Below are 21,329 nucleotides of genomic sequence, written 5' to 3' on the forward strand. Positions count from 1 at the left end.
ACCCAAAGCACGGCCTAGACAGGTGGGGGCGAACGCATTATGGCACATGAACTCTGACAGGTATCTTCCTTTGACCTCAGACCCCTCTCTCCCGGAACTATAATAGATTCTGGGCATGACATAGTAGAAAAAGATACAAACATGTTTTGTAAAGTAAAATATATGAAAAGCATATCCAAGTTATCCTCAGTTTTCTTTAGTGTTGCTTCCTGCATCCATTTTTTGACCCCTTCCACTCCATCAGCCATATTATACATAATGAGAGTGAGAAAACTGTGTAAAGCTTTTCAATGGTCTTGAATAAAAAATCAGGATCCCTAACTTGGTAAAACGGGCCTCCTGTGATATGCAGGCCACCCATCCTTACACGTACACACTGGACTCACATTATGCCACTCACTCCCTCACCCAGTGACACTGGCCCTTAGTTCCTTAAATGGTCCATGTTCTTGCCTGCTTCAAGGCCTTTGCATAGACCAGGCTCCATCTGCCACAGTTACAATGTAAAATCTCCTTCCTGATAAAGTCTTCCCTGTTCACTCGTAAAATCTCCTTCCTGATAAAGTCTTCCTTGTTCACTCCTCGGTATAGATCAGGGCCTCAGCCTAGGCTCTCAGGGCTCACTTTGTTTTTCTTTTTTGGCACATTTTGAACTTTGAAATATGATGACATATTATTTAAGTAACATCTAAATCCCCTCCTAGACTTGTAAGCTTTGTGAGGGCAACACAACATTACTTGCTGCTTTATCTCCATATTCAAACTGACATAGTAAATAGGGGCTAAATGAGAAAAACTGGAATCCAGAAATGAAGGAAAGCAAAAATAAAAGAAGGAAGGAAGGGAGGGAGGGATAGGAAGGGGAGGGGAGGGGAGGGGAGGGGAGGGGAGGGGAGGGGAGGGGAGGGGAGGGGAGGGAAGGGAAGGGAAGGGAAGGGAAGGGAAGGGAAGGGAAGGGAAGGGAAGGGAAGGGAAGGGAAGGGAAGGGAAAGGAAGTAAGCAGCTTCTCTGTAATGTAGGGAAGTTCTCTACATTACATGGTAGTTTTAGTATGTCTACCTTCATATGGGTATTTTGTAGCCTACTCACTTCAAGGGCAGCAGTTATTTTGTGGTAACTTACTTGTTTCTCTGTTAAAGAGAAAACATTGGTAGAACATAGTCACATTGTAAGAATTTTGTCACATGTTAAGGATTTATAAAATAGCACGAAGGAATCAAAAAAGCTAGAAAAATCCAAGTAGGGATTATAGACTAGTTGTAAATTCTTTTTTTCTTCCATTTTCCTCCTTTCCTACACTCTGATCCTGATCATAATATTTTTTTAAAAACCTAGTATCAAAGGGAAAGAGAACTATTAAACTCATTCTCAGTAAGGTATAAAAGATTAATAAAGCATAAATAGTTACTTTTATATAGTTCCCAGAGGCTGTAACATTGGAAAATGTAAATAGCCTTAAGTTAAAAAATTCAGTTGGCATTTAAAGTTTGTGGATACCATTTTGATAATAAAATCATTCAATATGGCCAAATAAAACCACCTAAATTTAATGTCTCAAAAGCAATTATCAAGCATTAAGAGTAGCAGGCATCTTCTCTCTGTATCCCTGTCACCACTCTACTCTTATCTCTTCCTGAGCTTATCAGAGAGCTCATGGCAAGAAACTACTATACCCAGGGAAAGAGACCACATACTCTTTGAGAAGCAGCAATCAACAGACAAATGCTGACAGAAGTTACGCACTCCGGAAAATGGATTATTTGGACAAACTAGACATACTGTATATTGACTAGCCAGGGAGACATTCCTTATTTATTCTCCAGGAAAATGCATCTTTTATACGTAAAACAAAGCTAAGGGCAAAAGTTCTATGCCTATGATGTACAGCAAAAAGGAAATGGTTTCTCGAGCCATTTTCGTAGGTCCAATTGCTTACCTGGCAGCCCATGGGAGAATATATTATCTATGCAGCTGCTCCGCCCTGTTCCTGCACCAAGCTGAGCCCACACATAGGCCTGGAATGTTGCAGCATCTATAATGGGGGTGTCGTAAAAGTGCATCTTTACGTCTTCCTTGGGACTCTATGGTTACTATGCGGGTAGATGGCAATGCATATAAGGCACATGCATCCGGGTGGAGCATGCGTCTTTCTCTTTGACGCACGGGCCTACTGGCTGGTGTGGCCATGGGCTGCTGCCTGGCTCACTGTTACCAGTATTGTAAGAACAAGCTGTACCCGAAGTCTCGCTCCTGCCGAGGTGTCCCTGATGCCAAGATCCACATCTTTGCCCTGGGTCAAAAGAAGGCAAAAGTGGATAAGTCCCCACTCTGTGGCCACACGGTAATTGATGAATAAGGCAGCCCTCCTCTGAAGCCGTGGAGGCCGCCCAAATTTGTTCCAACAAGTAGTACATGGTGAAAAGTTGTGACAAAGATGACTTTCACATCGGAGTGAGGCTCCATCTGTGGGGACAGAGCCCCAGAGAGTAGTTTACAGGCTCTCGGCCTCACGTGGAAAGGTGCTGGCTCTGTTGTGGCTGGTTAGCCGATTGGCCGCTGGTATAACTGCTGCGGCTACAGAGGAGAGCCAAGGACTGCCGAGGAGCCAAGCAGAGCCGAGGAGAGCGGAAGAGAGGAGAGGAACAGAGTGGAGGAGAGTCATAGGTCGGTCTGCGAAAAGGCGGACGGCAGGTCGCTCGTCCAGTGGGCCCAGCCTCCAGTGAGACCATAGTGGTATGACTTCCCTACCTATGGCTCCGTGGGTGTTCCTTTTTGGCCTCACCATATCCTGTGTTCTTGTGTGGGGAGCGGGAGCAGAGACCCCACAGGCCGCTCGCCTGAAAAATGGCGCAGCGAGCAGGGTCTCCTGCACGACACCATCCCTTCCATGTCATACATATCAACAAGATGTGGTCCTGTCCTGGGGCTGACAGGCTCCAGACAGGTATGCGAGGTGCCTTTGGAAAGCCTCGGGACGGTTGCCTGAGTCCACCGTGGCCAAGTCATCGTGTCCATGAGCACCAAGCTTCACAACAAGGGACATGCGATTGAAGCTTTACGCAGGGCGAAGTTCAAGTTCCCTGGCCGCCAAAAGATCCATATCTCCAAGAAGTGGGGCTTTACCGAGTTTAATGCTGATGAATTTGAAAACAAAATGTCTAAGAAGAGCCTCATCCCGGATAGTTGTGGAGTCAATTACGTCCCCAATCGTGGCCCTTTGGACAAGTGGCAAGTTCTGCTCTCCTGAGATCTTTGACAACACTGTCTCCATTGGCCATGCTGGTATGACTTATTGCTTATGAATAAAATGTATTTACTGGCAAAATATACCTTTTTTAAATACCTTAAACATTTTTTAATTGTAGCCAACTTTTAAAATATAGATTCCTAGAGAAATAATTTTCATATTAATACCAGAAAGAGTTTTAACAGTAAGTAATACTTTCCTTTCAAGTGAGAATGAAACAATTTGTATGCCGTTTATAGAGAAAACTATTACAACTCTAATCCAAACATTTTAACTTGGGAGAGTGTGGGGAAATATGTCAAAAGTTTTGTTTGTAGTAAAGTCATCATTATACAGCTATCATGATCTTGAAAAAAAAAATAGCTAGAGAAAATCCGATCTGCAGAGAAAAAAATCCTTGTTGTTTATAGAAAATAAACAATAGAGATGAAAATAATGGTAGACATTAGTGATATTTCAACTACAATGTCTTTGAAATTTAAAAGATTTATTGTTAAACTTGTTGCTTATGTTTTCCTTATAAATTTCTGCACATTGTTTTTAGAATTATCTATCATCTTCAATTAGCCTTCAGACAATTGGGTATCACTGTGGCAGGTTTCCCCAGACAAGCCTTACGTTGTCTCACACTCAGGAGAGGACAGCGCAATCTTTTCTTCTTCACAGAAAGGTCATAGGTTGACAACAGAGTTCGGTATTGCTTGAATCTGAGTCCCAGTAGAACCAATAGAAAAGCGAAAATGACACAAAATCAGCTATGTGTGCTCTAAAAAGACCTTAGAGAGAGTTTGCAATCTGTAGGAGCTTGCCCTACATTAGTTACACTGATCACACAGATGATTTTTTGTTGTTATTGTCGTGTTTTATTTTAGAAACTATAAATAAGCTGAAATTCTGGGTCTATACTACATTTTTAAACTCCAGTTCTTTAAGTCATTTAGTCTTCAAAAATCCAATCCTGCAAAAGTGCATTAAATGTTCTTAAACTAACCACTCATGTTCAGAGACAATATATTGAATGAAAACAACAAAAGGAGTACCAAATAGTATAGAAACATGTTTTTAAAATTGTTTCTGTTTACTTAAAAAATTTGTCAATACTAAAATTTTGCATCTTGATGTTTCTTTCAAGCTCTTACTATATTTTCTACTTGTATATTTTTAAGCTAGGTTGCTGTTTTAATTTATAATATTTTTCATATTACATATAAAATAAGAATCACAAATACTAAATAATATAATTATATAGAAAGGTTTCTTCAGTCTAAGAAGCACATTCATTACTAGACATGTTTTACTTGATGCTTTGAAACTCCTGAAATTTTCTAGGAAATCAAATCCTATGCAATTCATAAATGAGGATAGAACTGAGGCAGATCTTCTAACTCCTATCCAGTCCTTTTTATTTTTACCACACTGTCTTTCAAAAAAAAATACCCAACCTCAAAAAAAATCAAAATGCAAAACACAACACACACAAACAAACAGTTCCTTAGTTATGTGTTAATACAACTATGATGCAGCTTTGAAAATATTTTTCACTTTCAAGATTCACCTTTCTCTTTGGTCTCAAACCTCTCAAACATCTTGAACTTCAAACTTGGAACTCTGTACTCACTCACGAAATACTGGGAGGCAGCTAAGGATAAGCCCATGAACGTCCTTGACCTAAGAGACTGGTAAATATGATTATGCATATAGATATGTGGATGAAAAGCAAATGAAAGATTAAAATTACTACATTAAAAAAACAGGTGTCATTAAGTTTTATTATTTGAAATTTTGCTACAGGTTTCTATTATAAACGAATACATTTTATTTCCTTTAATGTTGATAGGGCACTTTCACTTAGTTTGTCTTAACAAAAATCCCATTATGTTCTCCAAGCCATGATTTTGTTTTTCAGCATTTTCCTATTTTCTGGTCATTGTAGTTATTAAAAAATTGATAAGACAGTTGAGCTGAAAGATAATTATATTTTTGCAGAACTCTTCTAAATTTCTATTCAAAAGAAAAATTTAATTTGGGAACATATTATGTATTCATATATTTGTGCACTACTGCAATGAAACAGAACTATCTACTCATTTAAAATAAAAAGTACAAGTACAGTTAACTAAATTCAAGCACATATCACCCTATAAAACTCTTAATTGATGGAGTCCCCAGGTTTTATGGAAAATACTGACTGAATCAGTTAGATGATGATGAAAACTTCATTTGGATCATGCACTGTATCAATTTAGTTTTGAAAAGCACATTCCACAAATGATCATTATATAATCCACCATTCCTATCCCGTCAAAATATGGAATTATATTAAGCATATTTATCCTGAAATCCTTAATTTTTATAAAAATATACAGTAGATCTGGCCCGAACTGGCTGTCACTGACTTTGGCAGGCATTTCATTTCCACTTTAGCAGCTTTGTACTGCCTACCCTGACATAATCAAGTAGGGCTTTTTGGATCTTAAAGTGTCACTACTGACTGAAAGATTGAGTTGAGAAAGCATTTAGCCCCAGTCATCTCCTGCCTTTATATTAATGACATAGGTTTTTGCTTTCATTTTAATAGAGCAGTAACTTCATTGATGTCATTAAAATACTTACATACTCTTTTTTTAGGTAAGTCATACAGAAAATAATGAGCAAAGTGGAAAGTGAGTTAAATTACACCATCAATAATAATGTGAAGTGAGGTCATTGTTATGCTTAACAGAGGGAAAAACGGGAAGCTCTGCATCAGAATTACCGGATTTGAATCCGTTTTTTGACTTATTTGGGCTATTTAGTTAGTATTCCCATTCCTTAATTTTCTCAAATATAAAATGGGATTAAGACACTATGATTATACAATCGTTTTTAGGATTAAATGAGACAATTTATTGAGAAAATGAATAGCTTTGTGCCTTGCACAAATTAAGTACACAAAATTAATGTTAACTTATAACAGTTAATATTGATGTTATAGTTATTTACATTTGCTCCTGCCTCACTGCCTCTCAGCTTCTAATTTTTGTTGCTAGTAATGTTATCTTTTTCATAATTTATAACCTTAATATTTTGTTTTGCTACCGTAATTTTTCTCCAATTGTATAATCTTGAGTTCTAGATTTAGTTGGATTCAATATTCTGATTCAATTTTTTGTTCTTTTTTATCTTTAATTTTGTAATTTCCACTTTCATGTTATTCTGTTTTCTCATCTATCATTGGCGCTCCTTTTGAAAAATGTAATTGTGCTTTACAATTGTCATTTACCCCTATATACAATTAACCTTTACATATGATTCACTTATAAAGATTAGCTTTATTTCCTTTTTTCCCCCAAACTGGATTTTTCATCTGCCTTACCCACATTTTTCATTCAATATTGATTTCTTCTTTTCTTTCCTTTTCCTTTTTCTCATATTTTTCAAAAGAATGATGATATGGTTGTCATGTCATTTATTTTCACACTGCTTATGTGTGATACAGACTTGTACTACCCAGACGTTCTATTTATTCCGAAAGATTGGGTGAATTTCTCTAGTCAGCCATTCACGAAGTTTTTTTTGTTTTGTTTTTTTTCGTTTAGTCTTCTTTCTGGTTCTATAGTTTGAGGGCTGGATATTGCTATCCATTAACTTTTTCTAAAGCCTCAAGATGAGAGGATAGAAAAAAGAGTACTTGAAGAGTTAATTATAGTCTTTGATGTATGCTGGATTATGATTCTTCTTCTGAGATTCCATTAAATATCCTACACCAAGACTCACTCCTCTCAGTCACCTTCTGGCTGGGGTGTATTTCTTATCCTTGCCCTGCTGTTATTTAGTGAAAAACCCTGGAAAATGGCAAACCCAATTCCTGAGGATCTTTTACGGTATTTGGGGCTCCAGTTGTCAGTGGATATCCTTGTGTAACTACTTATACACTCAGTATTTTTTTCTCCATATTGGGCATTAGTTAAACATTTTAAAATACCATATGTCTTCAAGAATGCTTGTACGAGTTGGAGGAGTTTTGAAGACGTACATTTCATAAACGATCATTATATAATCCATTATATCTCACCGCCCCTCAAAATATGGAATTATACTAAAACTACGCAGAAAGCTTTGGTTAAAAGAGCTCTGGAATATCACATGAGAATACTGTCTTCATTTTGTATCTCTTCTCTCCTTAATTTATGACATGCATATGACATGACTCTTTGGCTGTATTTCTTTATTATTTGTTTTGTTAGGTATTGGGGAAGGAGCTTATTTTTTCCTGTTTTATTTAAGTTTATTCACCCAGAAGCCTTCTTAATGCCATACTAAAAAATTATCTATTCTGGAAATTTTAACTTTAAAACACTTCATGTAAAAATATGCTTCCACATGTTTGTAACAACTTCTAGTTACCTTTTATTAGTGTGCGTCTCAAATAATTGTAGCTAAAATTACTATCGAAATGAAGAATTTTTGACATGAATTCTAAAAATTACAATTTTATGTTTGTGTCCATACACAATCTTGACAACTTGTATTATGTGTTAAATAATTACCTAATCAATTGATTCTGCATATTTAATGACATAATTTAAATAAGCTTCTGAGAGTTACTGATCAAGAGATATTTTTGTGCTCCAAATATTTAAAGAATAAGACCCTATTTGCTGTAGAAACTATTGTATTTTGACAGTTATATTATTAAACTCTTCAAGGGAGTTATGTATGAAATGTCCTGTTGTCCCAAGTTGACTGATAAAGAGAAATATCTGAGGTGGTGGAGGAGGATGGCATGGTTTGGGCAAATGCAGTGTTCTTAAAGGCGCACCTATTCCTTCCTCCCTCTGGGTGGGTGGTGGGGCACAGAACATTGGATTGTTAGGAAGTGGTGATTTTCTTTTGCTTGAATGTTAAGAGTGATGGAACAAAAGCATCAACAAAAAGACAATGCTGGTGGTGGAGACAGGAAAGAGATAGCAGAATTGAGATCGAGGTGCCAGGGGACAACCCTCACCCCCAGTCTCTGGCATAGTGAGGATAAAACTTAAATTTCCCATGGTGTGGAGTCATTCTGGTGCTTTAAGTTTAAGCAGCATTGATGATTCTATGCCTCATTTCCCAAGGGTGTTGTTTATTGGAAGGAACCATCGCAGCAAAAAGCTGTCTGGGGGACCCCCACTGTGGCGGTAGATGAGGACAGGGAAAGAAAGAGCCATGCCTTAGCCAGATTTCCCTCACAGGGATTGAATAGAGGGAGGAACTCTGGTACCCTCGAAAGAAACTACAAAAAAAACAAAACAAAACAAATCCCATCCAACTCAGCATGTAGACACCAGATACATGTTGAACCAGGAGACAGTACTATAAACAGAACAGCAACAACTGAAAGGGGACCTGTGTCCTGTGACATGGAATCATTTAACGTAGATAAGACTGTGTTCACACTCTGTTGTCAATAATCTATATCAAGGGGTGAGGGAGGAAAGAGTTGGGGGAATAAGAGCAGATGAATTCCTCTTCCCCACCCTAAGAATCGGAAACTATCAGTCTAGGCTACACTAATGGAACAGACAGGCAGTTTACATAGTACAGGTGACAATTTTAATAATTGAAAGTGCTTGAAGAAGTTATAGATAAGGTTTAGATATCATTAAGGAAATATGCTACTGAAGAAGCAGTAGAGCTTCAGGGGAGCACAGTTGGTAGCTTTTCCTGGAAAATAAAAATTTCATGTTCACTTCACCATTGTTCCCAGCAGACTAGTTACATGAACATTTTGATGAAAATGTTCTAAAAACCAAACCAGTAAATGCCTGACTTACTAAGACACTGACATTTCACCAGACTAAAGTAAAACCTCTTTCCACATAAAGCAACTTCTATACCAATTCCCAAATCTTCTTTACCACTAAACTGTAGCTGCTGTACTTCTCTACCTCGTATAAGCACCTTAAATATGAGCATTCTTTAAATTCCCATATATGTATATGTGTATGTATATGTATGTATATGTGTGTGTATATGTATATCCCAAATTACCAATAAACAATATCTGTTGATATCATCTTCTATCTAGTTAGTAAGGATTTTGTTTATACATACAATGGACTGCTTCAATTTATACCAATACTCCACGATCGCAAGCCATTTTTTGAGACTAAATAGTGTTATTGATAAAAATGCCATTTTCACAGTTTTAGATATTTTTCAAGATATTATAAAATAATTGAAAGTTATAAAAATATAACAGTCAATAAGGTACAAACCTACTTTACCAAAAATCAAAGTTGAGGTTTTGGAAATTTAATTCTTAACTGTAGCTAATGACATATCTGTGGAAAATACCAGTCGTATTTATTGATTGAATTAGCAAATCTGAGGTCTACACATCCTCTAACTTCAGAAGATAGTTTGAAATTACATAAAAAAATTGAACAGGCTTTTGCCCTAAGACCCAGTAGTACAACTTTTAGATATCTACTCTAGAAAAACCCAGTCATATGAATCAGAAGATCTACATAACAGTCTTCATATCGTTGTTTGTAATAGGAAAAAATGAAGAAAAACCAAAACCAATTTCCATAAAGAAGACAATGACTGTATCTATTGGGATTCATTCACAGTGGGAGACATTACAAAAAATAAAAATACATGAACTACAGCCATAGCCAACAACATAGATAAGTCTCAGAAATAAAATGCTGAGAGAAAAAAGAAAAGAAGTCTCTAAATGGTGTATGCCTTTTTAAAACCTCATGGGCTGCAGAGGAGAAAGCGTCCTGCCCAACACTGGGGTTCTCCTCCCACCCGCAGCTCTAAGCCACTTGGAGTCTGCAGACCTAACCAGTGTTGGATGCGGGTGCCCTGAGTCCCTAGAGCTCTTTTGTCACAGTCTCGGGCTCTCTCTACATATATCATTTTTTTTAATTTTTCTTTTTAATAAACCTATTCTTTCTATATATACAATTGTAGAAATCCTGCTCTTTTATCGGATCTGGAAAATCCTCATCTGTCTACAGATATTACTGTTCTTCTAATTTCACTATTCTCTTTTTCTGCAACTCAGATTCAATATATGTTAGATCTCATTATATCCCCCATGTCTGTTAATCTTTCGTTCATGTTTCCATCTCTTTGTCTCATTACATGGTATTTGAATAATTTTTGCATATATATTTTTCTGTTTATTATTGATTCAGTAGCTGACTTTAGTTTGTTGCTTAACCTATCCAAAGAGATTTTATTTTCTGCAATTGCAGTTTTCATTTTTAGAAGCTATACTTAGTTTTTTCTTAAAGTAGCTACTTTTTCATCGCTCTTTTTCTTCACTCCATATTTATCCCATATTTATTTCTTCACGCTTTCTATACATTATTTTTATTTCAATATATTATGCTTTATTTTTATAATTAATAATGTTGGTATCTGAGATCTGAATTTATTTATTACTTGTTTTTGTTTTCATTCTTATTTAATAGTGTCTTGTTTTAGCAAGTCTTGTTATCGTTTTATTTTTCTTAAATTACTCTCAGGTTACAAGGTCTATGTTGGGGTATTGTTACACCAGAGAGCATTTATAGTGGATTTTGCCTGTTCCCTGGGATGCTCCTATCCTGGAAGCAATTTGTCTTTTCATGAGGGATCAAGCATGTGGGATTCTCAGGATGGGCTTTCTGACTTTGCTGTACAGTTAGGTTCTGTAAGGATTATATATTGTTGTATGTCTCTGGGAAATAACCCACTTAGCATGTGCCAACCATTCACAGCTCTCTGCTCCAGTTTCAACTTGCTGTTATTTGTTTGTTTCTGCTTTTAGGTCCTTGGAGATTTCTTTATTTTCTAGTGAACCAAGAAATTTAATTAAAGGTAGGAATATAGGCAGAATCTAGTTATATTTTAGTATAGGATCATTAAACTACATACTCCTCCTTACTAATTAGAAGTCCTGTGATATTTTAAAATCTGGTGTAGGTATCTTAAAAAATACCGTGATAACTTTACTATAGAATCATATTAATATATACAGACTTCATAAATGTTACAACCTTTCTAATTGCTTCCAAAATTTACATCTACAATAATGTGTGCAGTGCAATGGCTTTTTACTGTTACCTTTCATAAGCTGAAAACGTGTTTCCCAGAATTCTCTCCTTCATAGATGCTTGATCACAAAGGAAATCTACATGAGATTTGGGAGGCAGAAATGAATCAACAACAATTACACTCACAAGTCGAGGCAGAATCCCAGGCACCACTGACGTTCATGAATATTGTGGTTCGTGTGCTGACACAGCCCATCGAAGGATGGCAGCAACCTAACTTCAGTTCCTCCAGCCCCTTCTAGATCTCCAGACCCTTTACTGTCTCAGAGACTCAGGCCAGGCATGTGTGCAGCTATGTGGAAGGCCACAGATTCCTATTGAGTCGCATTAGTAACGTTCGAAGCACTGACAGACCGAGATTCCAGATTCTCCTTGTGGGGTTCAGATTGTCCTCATGTGTCCCATTTGTCCTGTGGGATCCAGTTTACCCACACTTCTCTTGACTTTTCATTTAAAGTTCTTTTTCTCAATTGCCTATCTTTCTGACTGATACGGTCTTCAGGCCCTGCACAAGGAGAGCAGCAACAGTATTCAGTAGACTTTTTCATGGTCTCTGGTTGGTGACTGGCGCATTTTATCACTACCCACTTCAGAACTATTTCCACAGCTGTGCCCATTATTCTGCAAAGTCTAATTCCTATAATACATTTCTAATTTCATATCATCCTTACTTCTGCCTCCCTGAATAGACTCTAGCTGATACAGGAGTAATCACTGAAATCAGAAAACTATTAAAAATTAGTTTGACATAGCTATTGAAAATGCAAATGTTTTGGAATATATAGACTTTTGTTTGGATCCTGGTTCTGCACTCTACTTTCCCTTTCACCTTGAGCAATGTATTAAAACTTTCAGAGGCTTAGTTGCCCAAACTTCAAAACAATTTCAACTGTAAAATTAAGATTGTTGTGACAATTATGAGAACATACACTTAGCACAGTTTCTGTGACATAGTACACTCTGAATGAATGTTGCTTATTATTAGCCTTTATTATTAAATGATTAGAATTTCAAAGGAGTTCACTGTATATGAACTATGCTTAATAATTATAATTACTGACTAAGAAGTAAAATCTAAATTGTACCGACTTTTAATTGCAGAATACCAAAATCTCAATATTACCTTTATAATTCATGCTTCAAGTATACATTGTACTTGCTTTTTCTTTGTAAACCCATATATGATGAAGCATTAGAATTCAAGTGTGAAACTGTTTAATAACAATGATACTGACTTTTCTCTGGTAGGTTAATTCTGATTTTCTACTGAAGACACATAAAATTTCTGTGAAATAACTATTGCAGCTTGTGCAATTTGGGCATATTTTAACTTTTTACTACATTTTGATATATGTTGTTTAAAGCATTTAGATATACTTTTAATTATATCAGTGATTATGTGTATTTATTAGAAAAAGAATGTTAGAAATTATTTTATTGCATTATAAGGGATACCAAAATAATTTGCTATTATAAGGTACAGAGGCATATTGGTATATGTCATTTTAGATTTAATGAACCATGAAAAGTTATGATTAAGTTAGAAAAAACATTTTTATTCATCATCATTTTAAGAGGTACATTAAAATATAAGAATGGACTATATAAATTAAAACCATAAAAAGCATAGACTCCAATCATAAGGTCATAAGAAGGCTAGCCTAGGCATTGTTTTTCATTTTGGACTTAAGTCACACATAAACACAATAAGTCTTCAAGATAGATTCTGATTTGTAAACATTCTCTCTCTCTCTCTCTCTCTCTCTCTCTCTCTCTCTCTTTCTCGCTCTCTCTCTCTGATTTACTGACAATCTTAAACACACACACACACACACACACACACACACACACACATTTGAGTAAGGGAGTGCTCTAGCAAATCAGTAGTTTCATATTCCATCCAATCTAATCACGTGCCAATCAACCAAGAGAACAAGAAAGGAAGAATCACTTTTTCTGGAACAAAACGTTTTGCACATGAACTATCTGTCTAAAAATGTGTAGTATAAATATTTAACAAATCACACATTATGTTTTGCACTTTGAGAAGACAACAAGAATTACTATACTGGTGAAATATTACCATATATAAGAAAGAATTAGAATTTATCTCTAGAAGACCTGCTTAGGTTTACTCCTCACTGACTGCAATTATGCCCCTAAGGAGTCTTATAACAAAATGTAGTTTGAATAATGTAATGAGGCTCATTATTACCAACCAAAAATTAATTCATTGTTTATGCAAATATGAAGTAGCTATGTGGAAGGTAAATGATATTTTTGTCTTAAGATGAATATGCTATTAGATCAAATATGTTCCACTTATTAGGCAAACCTGCATATTTTGAATACCCATAGGGGAAGGGACCAACTAAGACAGAATGAAATCTGTAAATTGAATCACTGGAATGGGGTTCTGATTCCATCCGAAAAGTAGAACACTATACATAGAGAATATGCAGACAGATAATACTTGGTAAGCAGTAATTATAATTGATAAAATTTTAAGAAAACTCTATAGGCATCTTTATAGGCTAGTAGGCAAAAGCTATGGATATTCCAAGACCAATGATGTTTAATAATCTCAGTGGAAGAAAGACCTGTCAACAGATATTAGGATACAAGTCGTGAGAATTGGACTTAGCCATAGGATTTTAGCTCTTGATATAAATATTATCAAGAAGTACTTAAGAAAAAGCCTGCTGGTTTGGAAAAATGATAGATTCGTTATCAATATAGAGATTGATCAACTTACCAGAATTATAAATGATCAAAATGAGGTTCATGATCATGCGACGGTTCCTTTAAACGGGTAAAAAGAGTTCCTTGCCCTAGTGCGTGAGCTTTAGGAGACACCACATACTGCACAGATTTCCTGACATACAAAGTACAAGGATCTATCTAGGGAAAATACCTAGGAATAGAATTGTAGTGAATAGATTGGTTCAGCATTACAAGATAATGCTACATCTTCTTCCAGAAGGACTTCAATGCATACTTCCAGCTGCAATGTATGAGAGTTTGCATTCCCAAATATTCACCATCATTTCTTAACTTTGTCAACTTTCAGACAAGGCAATCTCATAACTTTGAAGTAATATCTAATTGGAAGTTTAATTTGCATTTCTCTGAGGAGCTTTCTACATCTCTTCAAATGTTTTTGGCAATTCATTTCTCTTCTTCTGTTAAATGACACTCTCTCTTGCCAGTATTCTTAAGGCTGTTTGTTGTATTTTGCTTTTGGATTTAGACTTTTTCTGTACACAAGACCTTTATTTTATGTGTTGCCTTTATCTTCTGCTTATGTGTGGCTTATCTTTTCCATCTCTTCAGTCTTTTTGATGAACAAAAATAAAGTTTCATATGTTTGGATTTATCAATCATTTTCTCTATTATTTTCACTTACATTTTCTTTAAGAAGTATTTTTCTATTTCTTGGTTACAAACATATTCTTTACTTTTCTTTTAATATTTTCATAAGTTTGCCTTCATTTTTAAAAGTATGCAGTTTGGAGTTAATTTTTGTGTATGATATAAGTAGAATCTAATTTCAGTTTTTAAATTATGAATCACCAATTGTCCTTTACCATTTACTGAATAGCAAATTTTCTATAAATTTATGGACCTAATTCTGGATTATTTTTCCTGGTCCATTAGACTATTTTTCTCATCATACTCATACCTTTATAAGTCTTGGTATGGTAGCATGTTACCCTTCACATTTTTACTTTTCTTCAGTACCTTTGTATTTCCATAGTAAACTGAGACTCAACTAGTCAATTTTGAAGAGAACATGCTGGCATTTTGATAGGAATTGTGTTGAATCTATAGCCAAGATGGACAAACATATATAATGTTGTATCCCTTTTTCCATAACCATGCTATGCTCTTTATTTAGATTTTATTAAAGTCATTCAATACAATTTTATAATTTTCTATTAATAAAATTTATCAGATTTATTCCAAGAAAGTATAATTTATTGCTATTATAAACTATATATTTAGATTCACATTTTTTAATCTTTCATTATTGGCATGGAGAAACATAACTGAATTTTAAATAGTGATCTTTTAACAGGTAACCTTGTTAAACTGTTCTGTTTATTCTAATGATTCATCCTTTGGTTCTTTTGTCTTATGTACATAGGCAGTCATATTTTCTGAAAATTATGATAGCTTTTGAAACAATCCAATCTTTATATATGTTACTATTCTTAGTGTGCTTAGTAGGGCTTCCAATATGATGTTAAATAAAAGTGGAGAGAAGAGGTACTTTAGCTCAGGTCTTTCAAAAGTAGAACTTGAGATGGTACTCCTTTTGTGAGGTGAAAGCCCACAATGGGTAAGAGCGGCAAATGAAAGAAAGTGAAGCAAGGTAAAATGCAAAACAACAAAATACAACAAATACAATGTGTTCCAATGAGCCACAAAGAGGTGATTGCTCATTAGGTGTGTTTGCTTGGAAGGTGGGCTGTTCCAGAGTAGGAAGAACTGCACGTCAGAATCTTCTCCAGAAGACAGAGAGAGAATTTATCTAGCCCTCTCCTGTCCCTCACTTCTTGTTGGCCAAGGTCCATTAATGACTGAACGTCTGATTTATCTTATCTGGTGTATACTCTGGAAGCCAGATCCCATCTCCAACCTGGTCTGGTACTTTGTGTAAGTCTGAAAGTGGAGGGGTGCTGACCAAGAGGGAAGAAGAGGGTCAAGGGAATCTGAGAAGCCCCACAGGCTTATAACCCAACACAGCAAGCATCTTAGTTCTGTTCTTGAAATTTGGACTGATTTTAACATTTACCTTTGGCTTTATATTTACTGTATGATTCAATAGATACACATATTGGATTAAGTATGTTCCTTCCTATTCCAAGATACAGTTTTTTGGTTTTGTTTTTGTTTGTTTTTAATCAAGAATGAAAGTTACAGAAGATATACAGATGCCAAATAAGCATGAACAGATACTCCACATCATTAGTCCTCAGGCATGTGTAAATTAAAACAATGAGATACCACTGCACACTGACTTAAAATGGCCAAATTCTGGAACACTGACAACAAATGCTAGCAAGGATGTGGAGAAACCAGAACTCATTTATTGCCGGTGGGATACAGAATGGTACACCTACTTTGGAAGACATTTTAATGGTTTCTTACAAAGTTGAATATACTCTTGCCATAAGATCCAGCAATCATGCTCCTTGGTATTTACTGAAAGGAGTTAAAAACTTATGTCTACAAAAATGTCTGCACATGGACATTTATAACAGCTTTATTGCCAAAAATTGCCCAAACTTGAAAGCAATCAAAATGTCCTTTAGTAGATGAATAGATAAATTATAGTATATCTGAACATTGGAATATTATTCAGTGCTGAAAAGAAATTGGTGATCAAGCCATGAAATGATATGGAGTAACCTTAACTGCATGTCACTAAGTGAAGAAGCCAATATGAAGCACACCTAGTGTATGATTCCAACTATGTGACATTCTGGAAAAGGCAAAACTATGGAGACACTAAGAAGATCATTGTTTGTCTGGGGTTGGGCTCAGGAGTAGGAGGAGGGATGGATAGGTGAAGCACAGAGGAATTTTAGGGCAGTGAAAATACTCTGTATGGTATTATAATAATGGATATGTCGTTATACATTTGTCCAAACCCATGGAATTTTCAATATCAAGAGTAACTACAATGCAAACTACGAGTATGAACTTTGGATTATTTTGATGTGTCAATGTAGGTTCACCCATCATAACAAATACACTCCTCTGGTGAGGGATGTTAATAATGGAGGAGGCAGGGGGTGTATGGGAAATCTCTATTTTCTTTATCTTCTTTCTTTATTTTTTTTTGAATAATCACATGAACTTTTAAACTTTTGAGTTTTTAACTATAAGAGTAGGCAATTGCTTTTCCTCTTAAATTCTAATTATTTCCAGAGTCTAATGCCCAAGAAAAGTGTTATTAATAAAGATTACTAACATTTGAAGTTTTATTCAACATTAGTAAAATTTAATGAACAGAAAATCAATGTTCGACTTTCTAACAAGGAGGGTGCTGCAAGCCAGGGCCATGGATTTCCAGTCTATGATATCATAAGCTATGCTAAATAACAATGTGAAGAAATTTCCAAATTCAGGGATAGACATTGAGGTGCATAGCAAATCATGTAGGTTTGATCATTTAATCCATACCCTAGCAAAATATCAAGAAGTTACATTTGGGTGGATTGGATGTTCTTTCTGATAGAAAATCCAATTCCACTTTAGTTATCAAAATTTTCTTTTCTTTGTATATAGCTAAGGGTTTGTAGATCAATAACCTTGATTTTACCATGAAATTCCATTCTCTTCGCTTGAGTTCCTCTGAGTTATGCACAAGTCTTCCTGTTTTGAATCAACTGTCTTTTTTTTTCCTGCTATGGCTTCCATGTATGCTGAAGGCAAGTAAAATTATGAAAGTCTTTCAGTCCTTAATTCTGTCAAGACACTGATGTCAGAGAGAGATACAACTTACACAGTGATAGAAAATTTGAGCCTAGCTTTATAGGAGGCTTCCTTTTTCTTCCTTTCTTTCATTTCCTCTTTTTTTTCTTCTTCTTACTTTTGTATAGTAGTTGAGTATATGATAGAGGGATACAAGTAAGGCAGTCTTATAAGCCCATCTGCTCATAGTTCATATGAAGACTTGACTACAAAACTTTTATTATAGTACCAAGACATATAAGCAAGTTTTAACAAATGGTAAAACTGTTTTCCATTTTAGGATCACCATATATACAAAGATCTTCCTTCCTCCGATAGTAGTTATAGACTCAAGCAAGGGCTTCCAGGCCAGAAAAACTAAAGCAAGTTCACTTTAGAGTTTTAACTCAATCCAAATAGTATGTCTTGAGTAGCTACAATGTTCAAAGTACTGTACCACGAAGGTTGATAGTTGATAGATAGTACACCCTGAGGCACTTCCACGATTCTATTCTTTACGCCCAAACAATAATACACAGCTATTGTATTTTAACTGTGACTTGGCTATAAGGAAAATTTCCCCTCTGCCTTCCTTATGCTTCCTTCTGCAGTGAACCTCCAGTTTTTGCTAACTATTTTACTATAAGCAAGGGCAAAATGAAGCAGGATGTTGAATAATTCTGAAAAATTATAAAATACAGTGGACAATTTGGGGGGAAATATTTGTATAACTGTCTCATGTCCCCTTGCATTTCACCAGAACAGTGTTAACAGTAAGTTGGCAAATCCATGATAGACGCAAACCTTGGCCCTAGATCATTTATACTGAATCATTGTGACACTGTGTTTAGGACATTTACACTACCGTAGTCGGCTCCCTCTTAATAGAGGACATATATTTATTTAAGAAATAACCACTAGCACTTATAAGCCAGGTATATTAACATACTCAAGGTTAGACTGTTCAAATCGGAACAAGCAAACATACTATTAGAGGCCTTTCCTTGCTTATCGCCTCCCTACCTCCTTCCCTACAGATGCGTTAAAGGTCAAGTGGAAGTTGTCTCTCTCGGGCAGGCACATCACACTTCCCTTATTCCAGGCTTATTCATTTCACTATGTGAAATATAAACCTGGGCTGTTTAAATGCTTTTTTCAGGGATTTTGGAATGGCAAGTCACTGATGTTGCCTCTTACCCTGGTAATGCACAAGTCACCAATTCAGATCATGAGAAAAATGTCTGCTTCATCTTTGGAGTATTTAAATCCACTTACAGACAATAAACGTTTGCAACCACATGAGATTTGGTGCAACTGAATTCACTTTAGAATTTTGGAATTTTCCACTTGCTTAAAAAAAAATGTATACCACTTCATAGAGATGGCAGTAATATCACAAAAGGAGGGAATAACCCTTTACTCTAAAAGACATTGCAAGATAAAACAATGGATTATAAATGTGATTTGTTATTATTATTGTTGGTAGTAGGAGTAGTGGTGCTATTTAATATTTGTTTCACACTTACTCTACTAAGGTTTCTTCCTGTACTGTTACTTAAGCTTCCCCAAACCCAAAGTGTTACGTATTACCATTATCCCTAATTTTACAAATGAAATAACTGAAGGTTAGGAGATTAGTAAATCACCAAGGTTTAGAAAGAACACTACTATTCCTTGTTAAACATTTTTTTATTAATTATTAAATTATCATCTTTATAGCCTGTAAGTAGCAGAGATATGATTTCAATCCATATCTGCCAAAGCTAAGCCCAATCGTGTCACCATTGTCCTCGACTCTGTGACAATGAGCTCACTTGGTCAATTACCCCTAAGAATTAAATGAGTGCTTATAAGAAAGTAAAATATAATTTTCAAATACTCATGGAAGTTTCTTTTTTTAAATTAAATTTATTGGGGTGACAATGGTTACATAGATTTCAAGTGTACAATTCTATAGTACATCATCTATATATCACATTGTGTGTTCACCACCCAGAGTCAGTTCTCCTTCCATCATCATATATATATACAGAAGGTGCCAAAAAAAAAAAGCATACACATTTTAAGAAAGGAAAACTGTATTAAAACTGTAATATTCAATATACACCAATAACAAAAGATGAATACAAGTCACGTTTGACTTCTGCAATTACAAGAGGTGCTCAAAGTGGTTATCATCAGTATCCAGACACTTCTGATTTCTGCAAACTACTGCTTGAGCAAAGTTGACCAAAGTGTATACATTTCTTGTATACACTTGGTATTTGATCCCCTTTAATTTCCTCTACCATCCTCCCACCCCCTTACCCTCTGGTAACTACTAAACTGTTACCTGTGTCTGTGAGTTTTGTTTGTTTGTCTTGTTCCTTTGTCACCTTCAGTTTTATATCCCACATATCAGTGAAGTCATATGGTTCTCAACTTTTTCTGTCTGACTTACTTCGCTTAGCATAATGATCTCAAGATCCATCCATGCTGTCACAAATGGCACTATCCCATCTTTTCTTATGGCAGAATAGTATTCCATTGTGTATATATCTTCTTTATTCAATCATCTATCAAAGGACACTTTGGTTGTTTCCATGTCTTGGCCACCATGAATAACGCTGCAATGAACATCAGAGCACCTATATCTTTACGGATAAATGTTTTCAGATTTTTGGGTAGATACCCAAGAGACGTATTGCTGGGTCCTATGTTAATTTTAGTCTTAATTTTTTGAGGAACCTCCACACTGCCTTCCATATCGGCTGCACCAGTCTGCATTCCCACCAATAGTGTATGGGGGTTCCTTTTTCTCCACAACCTCTCCAACACTTGTTATTACTTGTCTTGTTGATAATAGCCATTCTAACAAGTGTGAAGTGGTATCTCATTGTGGTGTTGATTTGCATTTTGCTAATAGCTAGTGAAGTTGAGCATTTTTTTATATATCTGTTAGCCAAATATATGAAACTTCTTGGGACAGGTTTCTGTTCAAGTCCTCTGCCCATTTTTAAATTGGATTATTTGCCTTTTTGTTGTTGAGTTGTATGGGTTCCTTATATATTTTGGATATTAGCCCCTTTTCGGACGAGTTGTTTGCAAATATCTTCTCCCATTCCATTGGTTGTGTCTTTGATTTGTTGATGGTTCTTTTTGCTGTGCAGAAGCTTTTCTGACAAAAAATTAATAAGATTTATTTTAAAATTACTAATCCTGGACTTGTAAAAAAGTCAGGTGTGAATCTGACTTGGGTATATTTTTCAATAGACCTAATTAGGATATAATTACTTTCATTCTATATATAGGACGAAAACACATTTACATCCACTCTGTATAAAAGACATGCAAGTCTAGGAAGTATATTAAAATTCTAGACACTGATTAACTATCAGAAAAAAGTCTGTTACCATTTAGTACCTTTAGAATCACATCATCTCTTTCAAGAGCTTCTCTGCTTTAAAACATTTCCCTGCTTACCTCTTTTGTTTAAAGGAAGACATTCACGTATTTTTCAACTAAGTGTTTCGAATGACTCTCTGAAAAATCAATCAGTGACTCAA

The 21,329-nt window shown here is 35.6% G+C and overlaps 1 protein-coding gene across 1 annotated transcript; it reads left to right on the forward strand.

Annotated features, from left to right (window-relative positions):
* The first annotated feature begins 2,185 nt into the window (after positions 1 to 2,185).
* RPL10L (ribosomal protein L10 like) lies at positions 2,186 to 3,247 on the forward strand. The gene is given in 4 exon segments (XM_088796388.1): positions 2,186 to 2,351; positions 2,354 to 2,459; positions 2,877 to 2,969; positions 2,971 to 3,247. Coding segments are annotated over 4 exon segments (642 nt in total).
* Positions 3,248 to 21,329: the final 18,082 nt, after the last annotated feature.

The sequence above is a fragment of the Rhinolophus sinicus genome, chromosome 3 (genome assembly GCF_057876585.1).
Source record: "Rhinolophus sinicus isolate RSI-liver-muscle chromosome 3, RSI-T2T, whole genome shotgun sequence".
Taxonomy (NCBI): Eukaryota; Metazoa; Chordata; class Mammalia; order Chiroptera; family Rhinolophidae; genus Rhinolophus; species Rhinolophus sinicus.